The sequence below is a fragment of the Macrosteles quadrilineatus genome, unplaced genomic scaffold (genome assembly GCF_028750875.1).
Source record: "Macrosteles quadrilineatus isolate MER2022 unplaced genomic scaffold, UCM_ALF_1.0 Scaffold_9__3_contigs__length_116548681, whole genome shotgun sequence".
Classification (NCBI taxonomy): domain Eukaryota; kingdom Metazoa; phylum Arthropoda; class Insecta; order Hemiptera; family Cicadellidae; genus Macrosteles; species Macrosteles quadrilineatus.
The window spans coordinates 42,810,932-42,838,033 of NW_026542602.1; the positions used below are offsets into that span (position 1 = coordinate 42,810,932).

Consider the following 27,102-nt stretch of genomic DNA (forward strand, 5'->3'; position numbering starts at 1 on the left):
CTAGATCGATAACTCTTGGAAATATGGCTAGAGGTAGATTTCTTCCTGAGGATGAATTAATTGGGAAGCTACAGGCATTCATTGGGCGCCTCAACTTGTAGGTCAACAAGAAAGCAATTAAGTATCTGGGGTGCGCAATAATTCGATTTCGGATGAAGTGCTTTTAGGTCTCGACCTGCCCCTGTCAGATAAGATAAGATAAGAGTCCCTTTCCAGGAACCGTAAAGGCCGTAATAGGTCGACTATCGTAGGAGAGAGGTACCTGCCAATAGCCTGCTTGCAGGTCCAATGTCGTTATGTATTTAGCCTCTCGCAGTTTGTCCAATATGGAATCTATCCTCGGCAAGGGGTATGCGTCGGCTTCGGACGCTTCGTTGATTTTTCTAAAAGGAACTATACGGAGACGAGGAACGTTCAATAATCCCATCTTCAAGCATGCGATTGACTTCGTCGTTTACGAGTTGTTGCATCGCTGGATTCCTCGGATAACTTCTTTGTTTTATGGGTTCCTTATGCTTGAGCTTGATCTCGTGCTCAATTAGCTGGGTCTTGCCACTTACACTATCAAACTTTCTCAGCTGGACCTCCAGAAAGTCCTTGAGCCGCGCGTTCTGGTCTGCGGTCAATTCAACTATGGCCAATTGCCGGTTCCGATTTGCATACATGTCTTTTGGTCCATAATATAGCGGCGTTCGATACGTTATTAGGTTCAAAGGCCCGATAACATCCATTCCGATCACTAAAGGGGCAGTAAGAGTGGGCAAGTGTCGGGCTCGGATCCTTATTTGGTTTCCGTTTATACTACACTCCACATCGAATACTGTGTCTACGTTAGCGACTACTCCATTTGCCATCCTGATTTCAATGGCCGAGCTTTGGCCCTCAATACCTACTTGTTTCAAGTGGTTGGCCACTTCCGAATTAATGATCGTTATCATTGCCCCTGTGTCGAGCAGACCAACGAAACATTTACCTTCAATTGTTATTAAAACGTGTGGTCTTGGATCCGAGGTATTGTGATCTTCAAATTTGAAATACCCAATCCCACTGGCTTTGACGTTCTTCACTTTCCCTGGGGGTAACTTGTATTCTGGACTTCCGGACCCTGAGCCCCCTGTCTTGACAGAGTCCGTTGTGCGTTTCCCTGGTTCCTGCAGCAATCGGTAGTCCTAATCCCCGGTCGTTTACAGTAGTAACACTTCAACAGTCTCGGTCTCGTACAGTCCCTGGCGAAATGTCCTGTGGCGTCACAGTTCCAACAAACTATCGGTGCTCTTATTCTGTGATTCGTATCCTCTGTGGTCCGGGGTCTATCGTTTGTGTTACGTTCGGGGTTGTCTTTCATCCAGGACACTCTCGCTCGTTCTACATTGCGTTCATAAGTTCGATGGGACCCGTTGCCCTGTTGTGAGCTTCCGGGCTTTAAGGTGCCTTCTCCGTTCATCCAAGCGAACTTTGGGCGTCCTTCGGAGCGTTCGTAGGTCTGATGGCCCCACTTGTCGTTTAGGGTACCGCCGGCTTGTACGGCTGCTTCCTTGGACGATACACTTTTGCCATCAATGGCACTTAGGACCGCGGCCTCGTGTCGATAATCCTTGTTCCGCTTATACTTGTACGCCGTCTCGGGTACTAGTGAACGGGAAGCATCCGGTGGTGGCTGGTAACTTTTGGAGTCTTGGACGAGCGTTTCGTACTCGTTCGCCAGCCGCTGAAGTCCCGGCAGATCAACGAAGTCGCTTCTTCGAGCGTATGCCTTGTACTCAGGGCGCATGTTTCGGTATATACGTTCAACCATCTCCCGCTGCAAGTAGCCTCCTCGCCTTCTCATGAGCGTACCAATCGCTAGGAAATAATTTTTGAAACTTTCATTCGGTCCTTGTGTACGCATCCTGATCTCGTCATCGAGCTTGATATCGTACCCTGCCGGCCAGAACTGACTGATAAAATCTTGCTTAAAGTCTTCTAGTGATCTCCACGAATCTTTATTCATCCTGTACCACAGTAGGGCTTGGTCCTTGAATAACTCTGGCAGTGCTCTGAGCATATCATCCGGGTACAACTGGTAGGCCTCCATAAGTTCCGTCATCCTTTCTACAAAGGATATGGCGTCCCTTTCGCCATCAAAACGTAGGTTCCATTTGCGAACCAAGCCGCATATGTCCGTATCTCGGCCGTTCCTTCCCTGTGGTGGGTTCTGCGGCATCTGAGCAGGTTGTTCGACTCGCGCGATAGGTCGTGGCTCTAGGTTTGCCCACACCGGAAAAGTATCTCGAGTTCCGGCTAGCCTGGGGTTTGAGCCCATCTGATAATGCTGTCCAATTCGTTCCCCAACTCGTGGTTCGGGGCTATGTGGTTGGATCTTAACTGCCTCTGGCCCACTCGTCATTGCCTTTCTGAGCTGCGATATCAATGTCCTCGTGTCAGCTTCGTATTCGAGCCCCAGCAACTCACGTATTATGCTGGCCTCAACTTCCCTGTCTTCCGACTTTTGTTGTCTATCGGCAAGGATTTGACTAGATTCTGCGCCTTCGCTCGGGTCTAGTTGGGTTTTTGGCAAGTTTGCCCACACGACAGATACAAGTCGGCTTCTAAGTTCATCGACGGTTCCATCTGTCGAAATTCCATACGTAGCGAGTTCGGCTTGTAGCTCCGACTTTACCAGTCTGTACACCCATCCTACTCTTGTATTACTTTATTCATTTATTCATGTAAATTGTCACAAATTACACCATATACAGAGGAGTTTCCTCAATGGTAGATGACATGTCAAAAATATGATACAAAAATGTTAAAAACTAAATTAATGTAACTTAAACATAATGAGAAAACAAACTCTCCACATGAACCATTTTACAAACCACTATTACTATATAAAATGAAATCCTCTACTGAATAAAACATATGGCTCTTTAGATAGTTAACAAGTTTTCTTTTAAATGCTTTGGCAGAAGATTCATTGCGAATATGAGAAGGTAGTTTATTAAATAATCGGCTGCCTGTATAGAATGGTGTCTTTTCAAAAGCTGCTGTTCGATGTATCGGCAAAGAAAGATTACAATTACGTGTAGGATAGTTATGTGTAGATTTTAAAAGAGTGAATTTGTGAAAATTTTCTTTAACAAATAGAAGGGTATGTAGAATGAAAATGCAAGGTAAAGGCAGAATATCTAGTTTCCTGAAAATTGGTTTGGATGATGCAGTATAGGGGGAATTTGTCATAGCACGGACAATGCTTTTCTGAATCTTAAATATTGCTGGAGAAGACTGTGAGTTGCCCCAAAATATCACTCCATATGTTAAGTTTGAATAGATATATGCATAGTAAACCATTTTCAAAATGTTTATCTCCAGGATTTTTGATAAGTTTAGAATTAGAAAATGACCTTTATGGAGAATTTTTGACCCATTTTTGGAGAATTCTTTGGTCCGTTATTTCTCCTCCTGGTATTTGAGTGGGTGGCAAGGGGAGTGACAAGTGTGTGGTCGTCATTACAGCTTCTACTGATGTCGGAACGGTTGTCGTTATCATTGTAGCATCAGTCGATGGTGGGGTCGTGTCTTTACTAAGGTTAGTAGTCGTGGACGGTGTCTTCGTAACCGCTGTCGTTCTCGTTTGAGCCGGTGGTCTGCTATCCTTACTTAATTTCGGGGGATCGATGATGTATCGGTTTCCCGTTGCTGTCGTAATCCATCTCCAGTTCTTCAGCGTGGGGCAAAGGAAAAAAGGCAACACGTTGTCAAACATGTTGGAAAGTAGAATTCGATGTTTTCGGGCGCCAGCCAAAAGGCAAAGTTGTCAAATGTTCTAAACAATTTACAATGAAGGGTCCCTGTTCGGGCGCCAAAATGTGACCGTGTTTTCGGTGGAGTGTACGGAATATCTCAATCGGTGCCCAAAATAAGTCAGCCTGCACGGGTTTCCGAACTTCCAGGGGTCAAGCGAGGTCTTTACCTAAACACGGTCGCAATGGTTTCCAAAACGATGAAGCGACGAGCTAGTGTCGAGGGGTCGTGCCTCGATCGCTAGTAACGAATAACGGCGAATACGGTCGGTCAAGTGACCCGGGGTGTCAGGGTAGCGGCCCTGGTTCCCAAAACGATGAAATGACGAGCTAGTGTCGAGGGGTCGTGCCTCGACCGCTAGTAACGAATAACGGCGAATACGGTCGGTCAAGTGACCCAGGGTGGCAGGGTAACGGCCCTGGTTCCCAAAACGAAGAAACGAGGAACGCCGAATACGGTCGGTCAAGTGACCCGGGGTGTCAAGGTAACGGCCCTGGTTCCCAAAACGAAGAATCGAAGAACGGCGAATACGGTCGGTCAAGTGACCCGGGGTGTCAGGGTAGCGGCCCTGGTTCCCAAAACGAAGAATCGAAGAACGGCGAATACGGTCGGTCAAGTGACCCGGGGTGTCAGGGTAACGGCCCTGGTTCCCAAAACGAAGAATCGAAGAACGGCGAATACGGTCGGTCAAGTGACCCGGGGTGTCAGGGTAACGGCCCTGGTTCCCAAAACGAAGAATCGAAGAACGGCGAATACGGTCGGTCAAGTGACCCGGGGTGTCAGGGTAGCGGCCCTGGTTCCCAAAACGAAGAAACGAGGAACGGCGAATACGGTCGGTCAAGTGACCCGGGGTGTCAGGGTAGTGGCCCTGGTTCCCAAAACGATGAAACAGCGAGCTAGCGTCGAGGGATCGTACCTAGATCGCTAGTAACGAAGAACGGCAAATACGGTCGGTCAAGTGACCCGGGGTGTCAGGGTAACGGCCCTGGTTCCCAAAACTATGAAAGTCGACCAAGTAACTCGGGGTGTCAGAGTATCGGCCCTGGTTCCCAAAACGATGAAGCGACGAAAAACGTATACGGTCGGTCAAGTGACCCGGGGTGGCAGGGTAACGGCCCTGGTTCCCAAAACTATGAAAGTCGATCAAGTAACTCGGGGTGTCAGAGTATCGGCCCTGGTTCCCAAAACGATGAAGCGACGAATAACGTATACGGTCGGTCAAGCGACCCGGGGGTGGCAGGGTAACGGCCCTGGTTCCCAAAACTATGAAAGTCGATCAAGTAACTCGGGGTGTCAGGGTAGCGACCCTGGTTCCCAAAACTATGAAAGTCGATCAAGTAACTCGGGGTGTCAGGGTAGCGACCCTGGTTCCCAAAACTATGAAAGTCGATCAAGTAACTCGGGGTGTCAGGGTAGCGACCCTGGTTCCCAATACGATTAAAGCTGACTAAGCGACGCTGGGTGTCAGGGGAGCGACCCTGGTTCCCAATACGATTAAAGCTTAAAGGGCTAACCTCTAGTGATAGTGGCTCTATGACTAGCTACAAATAAAATCGATGAAGTGACCCTGGGTGTCAGAGGAGCGACCCTGGTTCCCAGAATAACTTAAAACTGCAAATAACCTCTATGCAAAACTAAAATGCAAACAAAAGTATACTCTCCTATTAATTAACGAAAACGAAATAATCCTTAAAGCAACGATCGAATGTCGCCGTCCAAACGAAGGTATGAGCGGTAAAGCGTAGCTACAGTGTTACTAACGTCTAACTAAAAGGTATACTGCACTCACCGGGGAGGATGTGACTAACTCGGCTGGTAGCTGGGACGAGACTGAGCAACTGAGCTCTCCGTTGCCGCTCGCTCTTGCCTTCCCCCACCCCGCTCGTGGCCCGACACTAGCGCCTGGCGCGGCAGCGGCCGTTCCGAGAATCTTCCGGGATGAGGAGGGGTCAACGTTTGCTCAGCCCAGTACTTTTCCACTCCGTTCATTACTACTTTCATTATCCAAAACAAATAAAACGATCTTCTCTCCTTGTTTAATACGCATTTATTTTGTATAAGGTCAAAATTTTGAGGTGTCAATTTTTGACCGTTACAAGTGTGCTACATAAAGAAGATCGGTTTTTTTTACGCATCCTGTATAGTTTTAGAATTTTCATCAACTAGTAGGGCTTGTTAAAATACTGTGTAATCATTATTTCACCTAAATTATGTGTTAATATAGTATGATCTTTTTCAGAAGTATCGATAGATGAGCCCAGTATTCATGTAACTGCAAGACATTTAACAAGTCCTACAAAAAAAGGAAATTCAAAAATAGAGGTACTAGGCTTATTGATTAGTTGACCCTTCTGATTATCATGGCATAAGATTATCTAAAAAGTTTCACAAGAACATAAAGTGAAAGGTTACAAATGTTAAAACAGACTGAAAAGGCTAAGTGTCCAATATGTGGAAAAGTTATTTCAGGTCCAAGAAATATGAAGTATCATATATTTTGTCACACGGGCGAGCGGCCCTTTAAATGTTTGACATGTGACAAAACATTCTTCTACCAATATCAAGTAAAGAGTCATGTGTTGACACACTCAGAAAAGTGTCCTTATAAGTGCAGTTTATGTGGAAAAGGCTTTACATCCAAAAGAAATTTAAGGTCACATACATTGTTTATTCATACAGAAAGGAACCGATATAAGTGCACAACATGTGGAAAGTCATTTGTATTCAAATGCAATTTGAAGTCACATACACGGGTTCATACAGAAGAAAGACCTTATAAGTGCACTATATGTGGAATAACCTTTGTATACAAAAGATATTTGAATTCACATACACGGGTCCATACAGGAAAAAGACCTTATGAGTGCACTACATGTGGAAAATCATTTTTATGCAAAAGCCATTTGGAGTCACATACAAAGGTTCATACAGGAGAGAGACCTTATAAGTGCACTACTTGTGGAAAAGCCTTTTCATTCCAAGGCCATTTGAAGTTACATTCAAGGATTCATACCAAAGAGAGACCTTATAAGTGCACTACATGTGGAAAATCCTTTTCATTCCCAGGCGGTTTGACGTCACATACACGGGTCCATTCAGAAGAGAGACCTTATACAGGGTGTTTTTTTAAAAACTTGCATCTTTATTTATGTAAAAACCGCAATAGATAGAAATATGCAGTTTGCAGGAATCATCTATTGACGTAGGGGGACCTATTGTTTTGAATTCAACGTTACATTCACATTCCCCCCCTTTCCCCCCCTGCCCCCAACTTAATTTTTTTAAAAAGCAAGGTACCCCTTGTGACATATAAAATAAAAGAGCATGAAAAAAGAAAATGTTTGATGAAAAAAAATTGAAAATCGGTTCATAAATTTGTGAGATATTCCCCCCCTTACCCCCCGGAACTTAATTTTTTTTTAATAGCAAAGTACCCCTTGTGACATATCAAATGAAAGAGCATAAAAAAAGAAAAATTTTGGTGAAATTTATTTTTCATTTGATATGTCACAAGGGCGGGTACCTTGCTATTAAAAAAAACAAGTTATGGGTAGGGGAAAAGGGGGGTGATTATCTCACAAATTCATAAGCCGATTTTAATTTTTTTTTCACCAAAAATTTTCTTTTTTCATGCTCTTTCATTTGATATGTCACAAGGGGTACTTTGCTATTAAAAAAAAATAAGTTCCGGGGGGGTGAGGGGGGGAATATCTCACAAATTTATGAACCGATTTTCAATTTTTTTTCATCAAAAATTTTCTTTTTTTATGCTCTTTTATTTGATATGTCACAAGGGGTACCTTGCTATTTAAAAAAAATAAGTTGGGGGCAGGGGGGGAAAGGGGGGGAATGTGAATGTAACGTTGAATTCAAAACAATTGGTCCCCCTACGTCAATAGATGATTCCCGCAAACTGCATATTTCTATCTATTGCGGTTTTTACATAAATAAAGATGCAAGTTTTTAAAAAAACACCCTGTATATGCACTACATGTGGAAAGTCCTTTCCATCCAAAAGCCATTTGAAGAAACACACACAAGTCCATACAGGAGTGAGACCTTATAAGTGCACTAAATGTGAAAAATCCTTTACAACCAGAAGAAATTTGAATTGTCATACTCGAGTCCATACAGGAGAGGGACCTTATGAGTGCACTAAATGTGAAAAATTCTTTGTACACAAACACAATTTGAAGACACATACTCGGGTTCATGAAAAAGAGAAATGTCATATTTGTACTACATGTGGAAAGTCATTTCATCACAAAATAGGTTTGAACTCACATATACTGACCCATACAGGAGATAAACCTCATAAGTGTTCTAATTGTGGAATGTCCTTTTCACTCCAAAGCAATTTGATACGACACACACAAGACGTCCATACAGGAGAGAGATCTTTTATATGCGGTAAATGTGGAAAATCCTTTACATCCAAAGCCAATTTGAAGTCCCATACATGGGTCCACATAAAAGAGAAACCTTATAAATGCACTACATGTGGAAAATCATTTGCATCAAAAAGCATTTTGACGAAACATACACAGGTTCATACATGAATGAAACCTTGCAATAGCAAACTATGTGTGAGAAATCTTAAACGTCATAAAGAAATTATAACAGACATTGTTTGAATTCATAGCAATAAACTTTGTTACAAGTGTGGAAAATCTTTTCCTTTCAAAATATACAAAATGATAATAATGGTTTAATTTACCTCTGTCAATATGGTCCTAGCGTAGTTTGTCACTACTGCAGTTTCGTGCTCGTGGAGCACATCATCAGGTGAAGGTCACAAAAAGTTAAAACATTTTCCTTACGTGAAGGTCGTCAATTTAACACACTGAAAAAACACATAACACACGAACGGTACAAAAAAACATTTAAACTTGGCCAATACATTAAAGACGTTACACACGGGGTCCGGCGCCGGTAGAAGGCAAGTCATGACTGACGTGTGTTGTAGTCGGTAGCCCCCCGTCCTCACTTCTCTTATCAGAACCTTTTCTTTGGTCTTGTTCCAGGATGTGAATGGCGGTATTATAAATAATGTTTGACTGGAATGAGAGTTGTTCGTTTAAAATATGGTTTGGATGTACTTTAGCTGCTCGGTAAATCTCAAATTCTTCGATGGTGTCCATGTATTTACTTTTATGACAAGTATGCATTACTTCTAAATTTGTTTGTATATCGGTATAACTATGGTTTGAATCAATGATATGGTTGGCAAAAGCTGATTTGGAGTTCTTTCTTGGTAAATGTTCATTAAATCTAGTTGCAAAAGAGCGTGATGTTTGCCCAATATAAAAACTGGGGCAATCATTACATGTTATTTTATACACTCCAGTGTTGTTTAATTTGTCGCTATTGCGACATATGACAATAAAAGTAGTCATAAAAGTAAATACATGGACACCATCGAAGAATTTGAGATTTACCGAGCAGCTAAAGTACATCCAAACCATATTTTAAACGAACAACTCTCATTCCAGTCAAACATTATTTATAATACCGCCATTCACATCCTGGAACAAGACCAAAGAAAAGGTTCTGATAAGAGAAGTGAGGACGGGGGGGCTACCGACTACAACACACGTCAGTCATGACTTGCCTTCTACCGGCGCCGGACCCCGTGTGTAATGTCTTTAAAGTATTGGCCAAGTTTAAATGTTTTTTCGTACCGTTTGTGTGTTATGTGTTTTTTCGGTGTGTTAAATTGAAGACCTTCACGTAAGGAAAATGTTTTAACTTTTTGTGACCTTCACCTGATGATGTGCTCCACGAGCACGAAACTGCAGTAGTGACAAACTACGCTAGGACCATATTGACAGAGGTAAATTAAACCATTATTATTGTTGCTGTATGGTCCAGAGGCTACCCATCATGAAATACAAAATGACTCCCAAAACTTTATTTAAGATTATACTTTTCAGTTGCGTGACCAAATCCTAATTCTATTCATATCTCTTATATTAATACGTGAGGGCTATTTTTGTGAACAAAACTCCTCAGTTATTTCTGGACCGATTTTACCGTTTGAGGTGTCAAATAATTCGTCTCACTTTGGCTAACAATTGTTGTTTTATTTCTGGTGGAGTGGGCCTCAAATTACCATCCAGCCGAGGGCCTCCAATCAAACCAGACCGGGCCTGACAACCTACACTGATCGTCCGTAATGACGTCATCAAAATGGCGGCCGTAAGAGGATGCTGGGTCCGCATGAATTGGCTATAGCGACCAAATGCCTGAACCGATTTTCATGAAATTTGGCACACAAGTGCTTGAATACATTATCTTGGCCTGGGTTGAAAATGGTCAAGTTACATGAAGTCATTTCAAAATGGCGGCTATTCAAAACTAAAAAAATATGTGGAAAATAATTGTGAATTGTTTTATACATCAGGGTGAGTTTTAAATGAGTTCCCACCCTACTTTTTTATACATTTCTTAAGATATCAACTCCGAACCACGTCAGATCATTGTAGAGTAGCAAGTACTTCATTTTGACTGGGTTTAAATTTTTGGCCGCCATCTTGGATCCGCCAATTGGATACAAAGTTATTTTTCAAATATAAAGATAGGGTTGTGACCCACCGTTTCAAACAAAACGTTTACGCTGAATACGATGCTGCAATCCGTTTTATAAAATGTTGATCCATTCTAAAGTTATAAGAACATTTTATAACTTTATTTTTAGTCCATTATAACATTGTGCATTTACAAACTAAGGCCATAATCTCAAAATAGTGCTAGATAAAGATAAGTGGACACCACCATTCATTGTTGACTTATTTTCACTTGGTTATGACGGATGTATTTTTTTCAGCCGCCATCTTGGATCCGCCATTTTGAAATGACTTGATGAAACTTGACCATTTTCAACCCAGGCCGAGATAATGTATTCAAGCACTTGTGTGCCAAATTTCATGAAAATCGGTTCAGGCATTCGGTCGCTATAGCCAATTCATGGGGACCCAGCATCCCCTTGTGGCTGCCATTTTGATGACGTCATTACGGACGATCGAGGTCCTTGAAAATTGGGGTCTGGGCGGTTTTAGGTTCAGAAACTTGTATACCATAACCACCTAAAATTACAGCCTCTCCGCCAGAACTGAAATATTTTCCTGCTACCCAACCTGACTATAATATTTTTTGTGTGGTAGACAGTAAGGTCTCATCAAAGGGCTAAGTTCTAAGGAGTGTAAGATCTCTGGCTAGGAGATCAATATTTTAAATCCTGTCGTTGTCAGGCCTCGCTTTAAGGTTTAATGGAAATTTACTTAGAAACTTAGATCCCATTATTTGTGTTGCTTTTTTGAGGTAAAACACAGGTTTTTGGGGATATTCCTAGTTAATGAGCTTTATTACTTTTATAATATGAATTTAAATTTTCTTTACACCTATCATCAGTATATTGTGAGGGATTTTTACAATAAATTTTGATTTATACAAATTTCACGTATACAAGATACAAGAACTTTATTGTTAGTAAAATACATAATGTGGTACATTAGTATCTCCTAACTCGTCAATTAATCCTAAACATAAACATAATTGAACACAATTTAACTTCTTCACCTTAACATATTCTAACATTCTATAATTAGTATATTAAATTCATCTTCAGTCACTAGCCAAAATTCATCTATTGTGACCAAACAGAGCTTAATTAAAACTTTCTTCAACTTCTTTTTAAATATATTAAGAGGGAAATTCTGAAATTGATTTGGTAGATGGTTCCAAAGTCGTTTTCAAAGTTTTAATAGAACATACCTTACCAAATCTTCTTAATATAAAAACTGACCTTGATAATTTTGTACTAAGGAAATTTACATGATCATTCCAGTTCAGTGAACTGTTTACCATGAGACCCAAGAATTTAGTTTGTGGAACAATACCTATGACCTGATCTTCTTCCACAAAAATTTTAGGGTCAAAACTTAACATTGTGGTTGAAGAATTCAAAAAAGCTGTGTGACGGCCTGGTATATTTGCCTCATTTTGTTGTAATTTGTTAACTTTGAGCTTAAGCTGATTGGCCTTACTCCCTAAACCTGGCCCTCTGGCTATCACCGAATATTTGCTAGGTTGATGTGTCAACCGTATTTAGCAATATTGAATTCTATTTAACTTCATATAAGTCTCCAAGTGAACCTTGAAACTCATACTCCAATTCATTTCATTACTTTGTAACCCTACAATAATCCTAACCAGACGTCGTGGCTTGGCCGGATATGCCTTGGAATGTGCTGAATCTGCATGCACGTGTGCCGCGATAAACAATGTTACACTTCTAGACTCGGTTCCTCGCTTCAATTAGTTTCATTAACGACCATTGTAATCGTTTGGCTGCAGCACCTGTCAAGCAAATGTCCACGCGTTGAATTATGGGCTGAGCGCTCAGCGTGCGCTGATTGGCTGGCGATGGTCATGTGACCACGCTGAGGCTCTCGCTCGGACGATGCTGAAGCAATTAGATCGCGCCGGAATGTAGGGGACGACGGTAAGGTCCGCGCGGGCGGTCTCCCTTTTCATTTCATCTTACTCTTTTCTTTTAAGTCCGTGTACGTTTTAAATTCAATATTGTGTAATTCGTAGTATTTGGTAGAGATTTGATTCGATTTGTAACGTGTTATTTCAAACGATGTAATCATGTAAAGTTTATTAGTTCATTAATAAAGTGTTAGCTGATCCCTATTCGCTTGTTTTAATATTCGTTCTTCCTGCTCCCAACCGCTACGAAGACAAGAGAGGCTGCTGTGACAGCTGTCTTGTCTATATTTACTGATAAACGATTTTCATTAAAATATTGGATTATGCCAGTTGTAAATACATTTGTAGAGATTTCCAAAGTATTTAAGTTTGAATGATTTAAAATTAAAGAAGTGTCATCTGCGTATGATATAATTTTGCCAGTGGCGTCACTATTTATGTCATTAACGTAAATTAAAAATAATTGAGGCCCCAGGACTGAACCCTGAGGAACCCCAAGTTTCACCTCTATGTGGTTAGAAAAGAAATCTTTATCGTTATGTTTGATTGAAACAAACTGTTTTCTATTTAGCATGTAGGACTTTACTAACTCAAGCGCGGAGCCTCTAATTCCATAATTTTCCAGCTTATCAAAGAGGATGTTTGGGTTCACACAGTCAAAAGCTTTCTGGAGATCCAAAAATACCCCAAAGGTGTAGTTATTCTTTTCTAATTCCTCAATAATAATCTCAAGTAAATCGGAAATTGCCGTTTATTGTTGATTTACCTTCACAAAAACCGTGCTAACTTTTGTTGATAATATTTTTCTTTTCAAAAAAACTTAAAAATCTTCTGTGAATAATTTTTTAAAAAATTTATGGTATAGTTAGCCTAAATCTCGATTTCCCTATATATCTCAAGGTTTAAGCTCAGTCCGCAGCAACCAAGTACGCCTACAATGAACTCATCATCGTCCACCTCGAGATATCGAATTTGGACTATGAACATTTGGTCTTTATTATTAAATTTTTGCTTGGTCACGAGATGGCACTTACCTCGTTCCATAGTCCAAATCCCGTTGAACACAATTTGCTGTGCCAGGGTATAGCCCCTAAAATCAGCATAACTCCGCCACCAGGTATTCTCTCACGGTAACTACCTTCTCGTTGCTGTGGGAGGGTATGTCCCCTCCAAGCAGCCGAGCTTCACCGTGAGGATTCCCTCATGGTACCTACCTTCTAAACCAACCCATCGAATGTTCTGCCCAAGTTATAACTCTTGGGTAGAACAAACTATACTAACATGGGGTTGATTAGTATGCCTAACAACCCCGAGCTTCTACTTACTGACACTATCCACTGTGCGATTAGTATTCCATTGTGCGAGCTGTTTACCCTACACATTTTATAGACTATAACGTTTTGTGATTGGTTATTATTTACATGTTATTGTATCATGACTTGACTGCTATACAGTGGATATTTTTTGACTGCAGTGTTTTGACTGTAGTGTATTCCAACTTAGGTCTGGCGTTTGTGTATTGTTAGGTGTAATGTGTTAGTTAAGTTTTTCACCTGAGGATGGCAGATCATATTCCAGATCCCGAAACATGTGTATTGTTTTTTACCATCGTGATGGAAAATGTCCGCAATAAACCTTTGAACAACATTAACTCACCATCACCAACAATGAACTTCAAGGAATGGTGTACAACTTTAGCGATACAAGGGTGCTTGCAGTGGGGAATATAAATCATTATCTTAAATTTTTACTTGTCTTAAAGGTTCGGAAATGACCCTAAAATGCAAACAATTTATATTTTAAACCATTAAAATGATAGGTGAGGTATTTTTAACATTAGGTATAAGGAACATTCCCTTTAGAAAGGAATTACGACCTTAAAGGGCAATTTATGAAATAATGGATGGTTTTGCGCAAGGATTTTTGTCATGGCAAACATTTTAAGTATATGGTTCATGGGGGTGTGACTTTAGGTTTTCTCAAAAGTTCATGGGTACTTGAGGATTTATATATGGATACAACACACTTTGTAAAAGCCAGTTTTCTTTTCATAAATTGATTGTGATGAGGGCAAATAATTACTTTAAGGTGTATAGCAAAATTAGTGATTTTATTTTAACCATGTAAGTCTCATTACAAATAAAGTGGTGAAATATTGAAAGACTTGTATTGACTTGTACTGAAGTACTGAAGAAGACTTGTGCTGAAAATCAGGAAAATTTTACTTGTTCAGGTCACTTAATTCAAATTTGTGCACTAATATAGGGTGCGACAAAAAACCGATCTATTTTTTGCAGCCCACTGTTCATCGACAGGTCGTCAGAGGGTGGTGGCTCGTTGGAAAGCCTGTACGATGCCATTATCTGTAGTCATAGAGCAGTGGTCATCTGAGTAACATGCGTTTGTTATCGAGTCTTTAAAAAAAGTAATGATTCAGTCATTGCAACTCAGCAGCATTTCCATCCATTCTTTAAATTAGGTTGACATGGAGAGGTTATGGTGTGATTATCTGTATGAATAATCAAAAAAATTGAACAGAATAATAAACATTAATCTGTAGGGACTAGAATTAAGATCAAACCTCAAAATTAGTGTAACCGAGCAGTCTGACATATTCAAAGCAGATGTTTGTTTTCAAGCGGGCCCAAGAGGACTGTTTTCCACAGCAGCACGGACTCTATCAAATGTTAGTTGTCTGACACCCCATCTGACTTTAGATGGCTTGTCAGTTTCTTTTTGAATGCAGAAGCCATTGTTCTAAAGTTGGTAACCCACCACATGATTGTACCACTTATTAACGTAATTAACGTTGCCCTAATTTAAAAATAATATGCCTAACTGCCGCTTGCAATGACGGAATCATAACTTATTACATTTGGCCCGCTAACAAATGCACGATGCTCAGGTGACCACCGCTCTATGACCACAGATAAAGTCATCGTGTAGGCATTCCAATGAGCCTAAAACCACCACTCTAAGACGACCTGTTAATGATCCGTTAATGTGACCGTGTTTTCGGTGGAGTGTACGGAATATCTCAATCGGTGCCCAAAATAAGTCAGCCTGCACGGGTTTCCGAACTTCCAGGGGTCAAGCGAGGTCTTTACCTAAACACGGTCGCAATGGTTTCCAAAACGATGAAGCGACGAGCTAGTGTCGAGGGGTCGTGCCTCGATCGCTAGTAACGAATAACGGCGAATACGGTCGGTCAAGTGACCCGGGGTGTCAGGGTAGCGGCCCTGGTTCCCAAAACGATGAAATGACGAGCTAGTGTCGAGGGGTCGTGCCTCGACCGCTAGTAACGAATAACGGCGAATACGGTCGGTCAAGTGACCCGGGGTGGCAGGGTAACGGCCCTGGTTCCCAAAACGAAGAAACGAGGAACGCCGAATACGGTCGGTCAAGTGACCCGGGGTGGCAGGGTAACGGCCCTGGTTCCCAAAACGAAGAAACGAGGAACGCCGAATACGGTCGGTCAAGTGACCCGGGGTGTCAGGGTAACGGCCCTGGTTCCCAAAACGAAGAATCGAAGAACGGCGAATACGGTCGGTCAAGTGACCCGGGGTGTCAGGGTAGCGGCCCTGGTTCCCAAAACGAAGAATCGAAGAACGGCGAATACGGTCGGTCAAGTGACCCGGGGTGTCAGGGTAACGGCCCTGGTTCCCAAAACGAAGAATCGAAGAACGGCGAATACGGTCGGTCAAGTGACCCGGGGTGTCAGGGTAACGGCCCTGGTTCCCAAAACGAAGAATCGAAGAACGGCGAATACGGTCGGTCAAGTGACCCGGGGTGTCAGGGTAGCGGCCCTGGTTCCCAAAACGAAGAAACGAGGAACGGCGAATACGGTCGGTCAAGTGACCCGGGGTGTCAGGGTAGTGGCCCTGGTTCCCAAAACGATGAAACAGCGAGCTAGCGTCGAGGGATCGTACCTAGATCGCTAGTAACGAAGAACGGCAAATACGGTCGGTCAAGTGACCCGGGGTGTCAGGGTAACGGCCCTGGTTCCCAAAACTATGAAAGTCGACCAAGTAACTCGGGGTGTCAGAGTATCGGCCCTGGTTCCCAAAACGATGAAGCGACGAAAAACGTATACGGTCGGTCAAGTGACCCGGGGTGGCAGGGTAACGGCCCTGGTTCCCAAAACTATGAAAGTCGATCAAGTAACTCGGGGTGTCAGAGTATCGGCCCTGGTTCCCAAAACGATGAAGCGACGAATAACGTATACGGTCGGTCAAGCGACCCGGGGGTGGCAGGGTAACGGCCCTGGTTCCCAAAACTATGAAAGTCGATCAAGTAACTCGGGGTGTCAGGGTAGCGACCCTGGTTCCCAAAACTATGAAAGTCGATCAAGTAACTCGGGGTGTCAGGGTAGCGACCCTGGTTCCCAAAACTATGAAAGTCGATCAAGTAACTCGGGGTGTCAGGGTAGCGACCCTGGTTCCCAATACGATTAAAGCTGACTAAGCGCCGCTGGGTGTCAGGGGAGCGACCCTGGTTCCCAATACGATTAAAGCTTAAAGGGCTAACCTCTAGTGATAGTGGCTCTATGACTAGCTACAAATAAAATCGATGAAGTGACCCTGGGTGTCAGAGGAGCGACCCTGGTTCCCAGAATAACTTAAAACTGCAAATAACCTCTATGCAAAACTAAAATGCAAACAAAAGTATACTCTCCTATTAATTAACGAAAACGAAATAATCCTTAAAGCAACGATCGAATGTCGCCGTCCAAACGAAGGTATGAGCGGTAAAGCGTAGCTACAGTGTTACTAACGTCTAACTAAAAGGTATACTGCACTCACCGGGGAGGATGTGACTAACTCGGCTGGTAGCTGGGACGAGACTGAGCAACTGAGCTCTCCGTTGCCGCTCGCTCTTGCCTTCCCCCACCCCGCTCGTGGCCCGACACTAGCGCCTGGCGCGGCAGCGGCCGTTCCGAGAATCTTCCGGGATGAGGAGGGGTCAACGTTTGCTCAGCCCAGTACTTTTCCACTCCGTTCATTACTACTTTCATTATCCAAAACAAATAAAACGATCTTCTCTCCTTGTTTAATACGCATTTATTTTGTATAAGGTCAAAATTTTGAGGTGTCAATTTTTGACCGTTACACACTCCTCTGTTTTCGTAAAAAAAAAAACCAGTAAAAAAAAGACGTATACTTGCTGTAACTCAACAGAAATCTTATCTTCTTACGAAAGTTCCCTCTCCATGGGCAAACGTAACCTTTTATATTTTCCATTTTTTTTGTATTTTCTATTTTATTTTTTTTGTCCCTTTTTTTTGGGATATAGGTTGGCTCTCAAAGCCTTTCAGGGATATCTTTCCCAAGCATTGAACCCGTCTTCTTTGGTTCTCAAAATAAATTCTCTTCGATAACAGTTAAAATAAATAACAACCCCCTGGGGTATAAAATAAAACAAAACTTTCTTCTTCGTCCGAGTGTCTCTAGTCCGTCTTGGTGATCAGCCAAACGGCTTTTATCAGTTATTAGTCCCTGCGAACAAAGGGCTTGAGGTCCTTTGCATGTACTGTCCCCGCCGGCCTCCCTTTGACATCCACCAGAGAGTAAATATTTGCTCCTGACATGCCGATAATCCGGAACGGGCCATCGAATTTAGGGGCTAGCTTCGCCGCAAAATGATCTTTGGCCGAAGAGAGGTGATGTTGACGCTTCAAGATCCAGTCCCCGACCTTAAAGGTTGACTCCCTCCTGCGTAGGTTGTAGTATTTTGATTGTTTATCATATGCCTTCTTCAAATTCCTACGACACTGATCCATGATTTGTCGTTGTCTCGTCATCCTCGCATCTTGGAAGGCCTGTGTGCTGGACCCCTCGTCTCGTTCGGTTGAAACTCGTACCGGTCCGTGGAGAGCCTTCGGAAGTCGCAGTTCCCGTCCAAAATTTAAGATCGCTGGGGTAAAACCAGTCGAATCGTGCTCTGCGGTATTTATGCTATATCTGAAATCCGACAAGTATTGGTCCCAGTTCCGCTGATCAGTCCCAACGTACTGGCGTATCATCGTCTTCAAAACTCGGTTCGTACGCTCTACTGGGTTAGCCTGAGGACTGTATGGGGGAGTGAAAACCTGCCTTATGTCCCAGTCTGACAACAGTCTTTGCCACATCTTGCCGGAAAACTGCGTTCCGTTGTCTGTTATTACTGATTCAGGGGAGCCGTAACGCAGTAGGATCAATTCCCGAAATCGTTCGGTCACTTGTTTGGCTGTGGCAGACTTTAAAGGAGCCAGTTCCACCCACTTGGTATAGGTGTCTTGAGCTACGAGAAGGAAACGGTTTCCTGCCTTGGATCGGGGAAGTGGTCCGATCAAATCGGCCGTAACCATATACCATGGTCCTTTCGGCTCCCGGAAATACATCTTTCCTACTGCCTGGCGCTGCTCTACTTTGTGAGCCTGGCATGTCGGACAGCTCTGGACATACTTTTTGACAAACGTCCCGAGTCCAGGAAAGTAATACCTCTCTTTCAGGCGAGCGATAGTTTTCCGGATTCCCAAGTGTCCAGCGGTAGTGGCGTCATGAATTTCTTGGAGTACGTCTCGTCTCAGCCGTGGAGGGACGCACATTTTCCAATGGGTGGCGGGATCGGTGCATTTTCCTTTGCCGACAATTCTCTTGAAGAGTTTTCCTCCGTCAATCTGATATTCGGGAAACTTGTCCGGGTTTCGCTCTACCCTCCTACACACTCGTTCGTGCCAATTCGATTTCGTAACTCCGGGCTCATCTTCGGTTATCGGTTCACTGACTTCACCAACACTTTCTATGGGCACGGCTACGTCACCACTGTCCGTTTCCATGGACTCCCTCTGAGGCACCGGGTGTCTTGAGAGTGCGTCTGCCACTTTATTCAAAATCCCCTTGCGGTACTTAATGTCGAATTTGTGCTGCTGGAGTTCCAATACCCATCTCGCCAGCCTTCCCGAGGGGTTCTCCAGAGACATCAACCATCTCAGAGCCTGGTGATCTGTGATCACGACGAATCGGTATCCTTCAAGATACGGTCTGAATTTGTGGACCGCCCAAACTAACGCTAAGCATTCCTTTTCGGTAACGGTAAAGCGCTTCTCTCCGTCCGACAGTAGCCTGCTTGCATATGAAATTACTGTTTCCTTGCCGTCAATAGATTGCGTGAGGGCGGCACCCAAACCCTCGTTTGATGCGTCAACCTGGACAGTGAATGACTTGTCGAACTCCGGACACGCCAATGCTGGAGTCTCGGTGAGTTTATCCTTTAAAGCCGTGAACGCTGTTTCTTGTGCTTCTCCCCAGCTCCACCTTGTATTCTTCCGCAATAACTGTGTTAAAGGGGCTGTGGTTCTAGCAAAGTCTTTCACAAATCTCCGGTACCAGGAGGCTAAGCCCAAGAAACTTCTCAAGCTACGAACATTTGTTGGCCTCGGAAACTCCTTTACCGCACGTACTTTATCAGGGTCTGTCCTGATTCCCTCCCCGTTAACTACATGTCCTAGGTACTTTAATTCCCGTTTGCAGAAATGACACTTATCTTTGTTTAGCTTCAGATTAGCTCTCCGCAATCTACCGAATACTTCCTCCAGGAGCTCCAAATGTTCTTCAAAAGTCTTGCTGACTACAATGAGGTCGTCCAAGTATGCAAAGACCTTAGGTTCGAGCTCGGGCCCAATGACTCGATCTACTAGTCTTTGGAAAGTGGCTCCTGCGGAGTGGAGGCCAAAGGGCATCACCTTGAATTGAAAGAGTCCCTTTCCAGGAACCGTAAAGGCCGTAATAGGTCGACTATCGTAGGAGAGAGGTACCTGCCAATAGCCTGCTTGCAGGTCCAATGTCGTTATGTATTTAGCCTCTCGCAGTTTGTCCAATATGGAATCTATCCTCGGCAAGGGGTATGCGTCGGCTTCGGACGCTTCGTTGATTTTTCTAAAATCTATACAAAATCTTAGCCCGCCAGAGGCTTTCTTTACGAGCACTATAGGGGAACTATACGGAGACGAGGAATGTTCAATAATCCCATCTTCAAGCATGCGATTGACTTCGTCGTTTACGAGTTGTTGCATCGCTGGATTCCTCGGATAACTTCTTTGTTTTATGGGTTCCTTATGCTTGAGCTTGATCTTGTGCTCAATTAGCTGGGTCTTGCCACTTAAACTATCAAACTTTCTCAGCTGGACCTCCAGAAAGTCCTTGAGCCGTGCGTTCTGATCTGCGGTCAATTCAACTATGGCCAATTGCCGGTTCCGATTTGCATACATGTCTTTTGGTCCATAATATAGCGGCGTTCGATACGTTATTAGGTTCAAAGGCCCGATAACATCCATTCCGATCACTAAAGGGGCAGTAAGAGTGGGCAAGTGTCGGGCTCGGATCCTTATTTGGTTTCCGTTTATACTACACTCCACATCGAATACTGTGTCTACGTTAGCGACTACTCCATTTGCCATCCTGATTTCAATGGCCGAGCTTTGGCCCTCAATACCTACTTGTTTCAAGTGGTTGGCCACTTCCGAATTAATGATCGTTATCATTGCCCCTGTGTCGAGCAGACCAACGAAACATTTACCTTCAATTGTTATTAAAACGTGTGGTCTTGGATCCGAGGTATTGTGATCTTCAAATTTGAAATACCCAATCCCACTGGCTTTGACGTTCTTCACTTTCCCTGGGGGTAACTCGTATTCTGGACTTCCGGACCCTGAGCCCCCTGTCTTGACAGAGTCCGTTGTGCGTTTCCCTGGTTCCTGCAGCAATCGGTAGTCCTAATCCCCGGTCGTTTACAGTAGTAACACTTCAACAGTCTCGGTCTCGTACAGTCCCTGGCGAAATGTCCTGTGGCGTCACAGTTCCAACAAACTATCGGTGCTCTTATTCTGTGATTCGTATCCTCTGTGGTCCGGGGTCTATCGTTTGTGTTACGTTCGGGGTTGTCTTTCATCCAGGACACTCTCGCTCGTTCTACATTGCGTTCATAAGCTCGATGGGACCCGTTGCCCTGTTGTGAGCTTCCGGGCTTTAAGGTGCCTTCTCCGTTCATCCAAGCGAACTTTGGGCGTCCTTCGGAGCGTTCGTAGGTCTGATGGCCCCACTTGTCGTTTAGGGTACCGCCGGCTTGTACGGCTGCTTCCTTGGACGATACACTTTTGCCATCAATGGCATTTAGGACCGCGGCCTCGTGTCGATAATCCTTGTTCCGCTTATACTTGTACGCCGTCTCGGGTACTAGTGAACGGGAAGCATCCGGTGGTGGCTGGTAACTTTTGGAGTCTTGGACGAGCGTTTCGTACTCGTTCGCCAGCCGCTGAAGTCCCGGCAGATGAACGAAGCCGCTTCTTCGAGCGTATGCCTTGTACTCAGGGCGCATGTTTCGGTATATACGTTCAACCATCTCCCGCTGCAAGTAGCCTCCTCGCCTTCTCATGAGCGTACCAATCGCTAGGAAATAATTTTTGAAACTTTCATTCGGTCCTTGTGTACGCATCCTGATCTCGTCATCGAGCTTGATATCGTACCCTGCCGGCCAGAACTGACTGATAAAATCTTGCTTAAAGTCTTCTAGTGATCTCCACGAATCTTTATTCATCCTGTACCACAGTAGGGCTTGGTCCTTGAATAACTCTGGCAGTGCTCTGAGCATATCATCCGGGTACAACTGGTAGGCCTCCATAAGTTCCGTCATCCTTTCTACAAAGGATATGGCGTCCCTTTCGCCATCAAAACGTAGGTTCCATTTGCGAACCAAGCCGCATATGTCCGTATCTCGGCCGTTCCTTCCCTGTGGTGGGTTCTGCGGCATCTGAGCAGGTTGTTCGACTCGCGCGATGGGTCGTGGCTCTAGGTTTGCCCACACCGGAAAAGTATCTCGAGTTCCGGCTAGCCTGGGGTTTGAGCCCATCTGATAATGCTGTCCAATTCGTTCCCCAACTCGTGGTTCGGGGCTATGTGGTTGGATCTTAACTGCCTCTGGCCCACTCGTCATTGCCTTTCTGAGCTGCGATATCAATGTCCTCGTGTCAGCTTCGTATTCGAGCCCCAGCAACTCACTTATTATGCTGGCCTCAACTTCCCTGTCTTCCGACTTTTGTTGTCTATCGGCAAGGATTTGACTAGATTCTGCGCCTTCGCTCGGGTCTAGTTGGGTTTTTGGCAAGTTTGCCCACACGACAGATACAAGTCGGCTTCTAAGTTCATCGACGGTTCCATCTGTCGAAATGCCATACGTAGCGAGTTCGGCTTGTAGCTCCGTCTTTACCAGTCTGTACACCCATCCTACTCTTGTATTACTTTGGTCCGTTATTTCTCCTCCTGGTATTTGAGTGGGTGGCAAGGGGAGTGACAAGTGTGTGGTCGTCATTACAGCTTCTACTGATGTCGGAACGGTTGTCGTTATCATTGTAGCATCAGTCGATGGTGGGGTCGTGTCTTTACTAAGGTTAGTAGTCGTGGACGGTGTCTTCGTAACCGCTGTCGTTCTCGTTTGAGCCGGTGGTCTGCTATCATTACTTAATTTCGGGGGATCGATGATGTATCGGTTTCCCGTTGCTGTCGTAATCCATCTCCAGTTCTTCAGCGTGGGGCAAAGGAAAAAAGGCAACACGTTGTCAAACATGTTGGAAAGTAGAATTCGATGTTTTCGGGCGCCAGCCAAAAGGCAAAGTTGTCAAATGTTCTAAACAATTTACGATGAAGGGTCCCTGTTCGGGCGCCAAAATGTGACCGTGTTTTCGGTGGAGTGTACGGAATATCTCAATCGGTGCCCAAAATAAGTCAGCCTGCACGGGTTTCCGAACTTCCAGGGGTCAAGCGAGGTCTTTACCTAAACACGGTCGCAATGGTTTCCAAAATGATGAAGCGACGAGCTAGTGTCATGGGGTCGTGCCTCGATCGCTAGTAACGAATAACGGCGAATACGGTCGGTCAAGTGACCCGGGGTGTCAGGGTAGCGGCCCTGGTTCCCAAAACGATGAAATGATGAGCTAGTGTCGAGGGGTCGTGCCTCGACCGCTAGTAACGAATAACGGCGAATACGGTCGGTCAAGTGACCCGGGGTGGCAGGGTAACGGCCCTGGTTCCCAAAACGAAGAAACGAGGAACGCCGAATACGGTCGGTCAAGTGACCCGGGGTGTCAGGGTAACGGCCCTGGTTCCCAAAACGAAGAATCGAAGAACGGCGAATACGGTCGGTCAAGTGACCCGGGGTGTCAGGGTAGCGGCCCTGGTTCCCAAAACGAAGAATCGAAGAACGGCGAATACGGTCGGTCAAGTGACCCGGGGTGTCAGGGTAACGGCCCTGGTTCCCAAAACGAAGAATCGAAGAACGGCGAATACGGTCGGTCAAGTGACCCGGGGTGTCAGGGTAACGGCCCTGGTTCCCAAAACGAAGAATCGAAGAACGGCGAATACGGTCGGTCAAGTGACCCGGGGTGTCAGGGTAGCGGCCCTGGTTCCCAAAACGAAGAAACGAGGAACGGCGAATACGGTCGGTCAAGTGACCCGGGGTGTCAGGGTAGTGGCCCTGGTTCCCAAAACGATGAAACAGCGAGCTAGCGTCGAGGGATCGTACCTAGATCGCTAGTAACGAAGAACGGCAAATACGGTCGGTCAAGTGACCCGGGGTGTCAGGGTAACGGCCCTGGTTCCCAAAACTATGAAAGTCGACCAAGTAACTCGGGGTGTCAGAGTATCGGCCCTGGTTCCCAAAACGATGAAGCGACGAAAAACGTATACGGTCGGTCAAGTGACCCGGGGTGGCAGGGTAACGGCCCTGGTTCCCAAAACTATGAAAGTCGATCAAGTAACTCGGGGTGTCAGAGTATCGGCCCTGGTTCCCAAAACGATGAAGCGACGAATAACGTATACGGTCGGTCAAGCGACCCGGGGGTGGCAGGGTAACGGCCCTGGTTCCCAAAACTATGAAAGTCGATCAAGTAACTCGGGGTGTCAGGGTAGCGACCCTGGTTCCCAAAACTATGAAAGTCGATCAAGTAACTCGGGGTGTCAGGGTAGCGACCCTGGTTCCCAAAACTATGAAAGTCGATCAAGTAACTCGGGGTGTCAGGGTAGCGACCCTGGTTCCCAATACGATTAAAGCTGACTAAGCGACGCTGGGTGTCAGGGGAGCGACCCTGGTTCCCAATACGATTAAAGCTTAAAGGGCTAACCTCTAGTGATAGTGGCTCTATGACTAGCTACAAATAAAATCGATGAAGTGACCCTGGGTGTCAGAGGAGCGACCCTGGTTCCCAGAATAACTTAAAACTGCAAATAACCTCTATGCAAAACTAAAATGCAAACAAAAGTATACTCTCCTATTAATTAACGAAAACGAAATAATCCTTAAAGCAACGATCGAATGTCGCCGTCCAAACGAAGGTATGAGCGGTAAAGCGTAGCTACAGTGTTACTAACGTCTAACTAAAAGGTATACTGCACTCACCGGGGAGGATGTGACTAACTCGGCTGGTAGCTGGGACGAGACTGAGCAACTGAGCTCTCCGTTGCCGCTCGCTCTTGCCTTCCCCCACCCCGCTCGTGGCCCGACACTAGCGCCTGGCGCGGCAGCGGCCGTTCCGAGAATCTTCCGGGATGAGGAGGGATCAACGTTTGCTCAGCCCAGTACTTTTCCACTCCGTTCATTACTACTTTCATTATCCAAAACAAATAAAACGATCTTCTCTCCTTGTTTAATACGCATTTATTTTGTATAAGGTCAAAATTTTGAGGTGTCAATTTTTGACCGTTACAAGTGTGCTACATAAAAAAGATCGGTTTTTTTTACGCATCCTGTATAGTTTTAGAATTTTCATCAACTAGTAGGGCTTGTTAAAATACTGTGTAATCATTATTTCACCTAAATTATGTGTTAATATAGTATGATCTTTTTCAGAAGTATCGATAGATGAGCCCAGTATTCATGTAACTGCAAGACATTTAACAAGTCCTACAAAAAAAGGAAATTCAAAAATAGAGGTACTAGGCTTATTGATTAGTTGACCCTTCTGATTATCATGGCATAAGATTATCTAAAAAGTTTCACAAGAACATAAAGTGAAAGGTTACAAATGTTAAAACAGACTGAAAAGGCTAAGTGTCCAATATGTGGAAAAGTTATTTCAGGTCCAAGAAATATGAAGTATCATATATTTTGTCACACGGGCGAGCGGCCCTTTAAATGTTTGACATGTGACAAAACATTCTTCTACCAATATCAAGTAAAGAGTCATGTGTTGACACACTCAGAAAAGTGTCCTTATAAGTGCAGTTTATGTGGAAAAGGCTTTACATCCAAAAGAAATTTAAGGTCACATACATTGTTTATTCATACAGAAAGGAACCGATATAAGTGCACAACATGTGGAAAGTCATTTGTATTCAAATGCAATTTGAAGTCACATACACGGGTTCATACAGAAGAAAGACCTTATAAGTGCACTATATGTGGAATAACCTTTGTATACAAAAGATATTTGAATTCACATACACGGGTCCATACAGGAAAAAGACCTAGACCTTATGAGTGCACTACATGTGGAAAATCATTTTTATGCAAAAGCCATTTGGAGTCACATACAAAGGTTCATACAGGAGAGAGACCTTATAAGTGCACTACTTGTGGAAAATCCTTTTCATTCCAAAACCATTTGAAGTTACATTCAAGGATTCATACCAAAGAGAGACCTTATAAGTGCACTACATGTGGAAAATCCTTTTCATTCCCTGGCGGTTTGACGTCACATACACGGGTCCATTCAGAAGAGAGACCTTATATATGCACTACATGTGGAAAGTCCTTTCCATCCAAAAGCCATTTGAAGAAACACACACAAGTCCATACAGGAGTGAAACCTTATAAGTGCACTAAATGTGAAAAATCCTTTACAACCAGAAGAAATTTGAATTGTCATACTCGAGTCCATACAGGAGAGGGACCTTATGAGTGCACTAAATGTGAAAAATTCTTTGTACACAAACACAATTTGAAGACACATACTCGGGTTCATGAAAAAGAGAAATGTCATATTTGCACTACATGTGGAAAGTCATTTCATCACAAAATAGGTTTGAACTCACATATACTGACTCATACAGGAGAGAAACCTCATAAGTGTTCTAATTGTGGAATGTCCTTTTCACTCCAAAGCAATTTGATACGACATACACAAGACGTCCATACAGGAGAAAGATCTTTCACATGCAGTAAATGTGGAAAATCCTTTACATCCAAAGCCAATTTGAAGTCCCATACATGGGTCCACATAAAAGAGAAACCTTATAAATGCAATACATGTGGAAAATCATATGCATCAAAAAGCATTTTGACGAAACATACACGGGTTCATACATGAATGAAACCTTGCAAGAGCAAACTATGTGTGAGAAATCTTAAACATCATAAAGAAATTATAACAGACATTGTTTTAATTCATAGCAATAAACTTTGTTACAAGTGTGGAAAATCTTTTTTTCTTCTAAAGTATACAAAAAGACTCCCAAAACTTTATTTAAGCTTGTCAGTTGCATGACCAAATCTAAATTATATAATATTTTCATATTATTTTTTTTGTCTGGATAGTACATAATAGAATGTACTTAGGGTACTTTATTTTCCCACTATACCCTTGCCATTTTACTTGCAGACTATGTCAATTTCAATTTGTTTAGTTGGATTCATACAACAATATTTCCATAAACAAGGCATGTTTATTTCACATTTAAATAACATTATTCTTAGGGTGAAAAAAGTATTCGGGACTGTTCCAAAAATAATTTACAGTATTAATCTTTTTTTCCTTATTATTTTTTTTTGCTTGTATAAAATTGGTATTGACGTAGAAAG

At 43.7% G+C, this 27,102-nt stretch overlaps 2 protein-coding genes across 3 annotated transcripts in view; both read left to right on the plus strand.

Annotated features, from left to right (window-relative positions):
- LOC129002684 (zinc finger protein 665-like) overlaps positions 1 to 26,704 on the plus strand; it is a 73,703-nt gene extending 46,999 nt beyond the window's left edge. For both annotated transcript variants that reach the window (XM_054430674.1, XM_054430673.1), the window contains exons 6-7: positions 6,023 to 6,105; positions 25,153 to 26,704. In XM_054430674.1, coding sequence (XP_054286649.1) covers positions 25,328 to 26,611 — 1,284 coding nt within the window. In that variant the 5' untranslated portion in view covers positions 6,023 to 6,105; positions 25,153 to 25,327 and the 3' untranslated portion in view covers positions 26,612 to 26,704. The remainder of the gene's footprint in view (positions 1 to 6,022; positions 6,106 to 25,152) is intronic.
- Positions 1 to 27,102, plus strand: part of LOC129002690 (UMP-CMP kinase 2, mitochondrial-like) — a 127,228-nt gene that overhangs the window by 62,751 nt on the left and 37,375 nt on the right. The gene's annotated exons all lie outside the window — the stretch shown is intronic.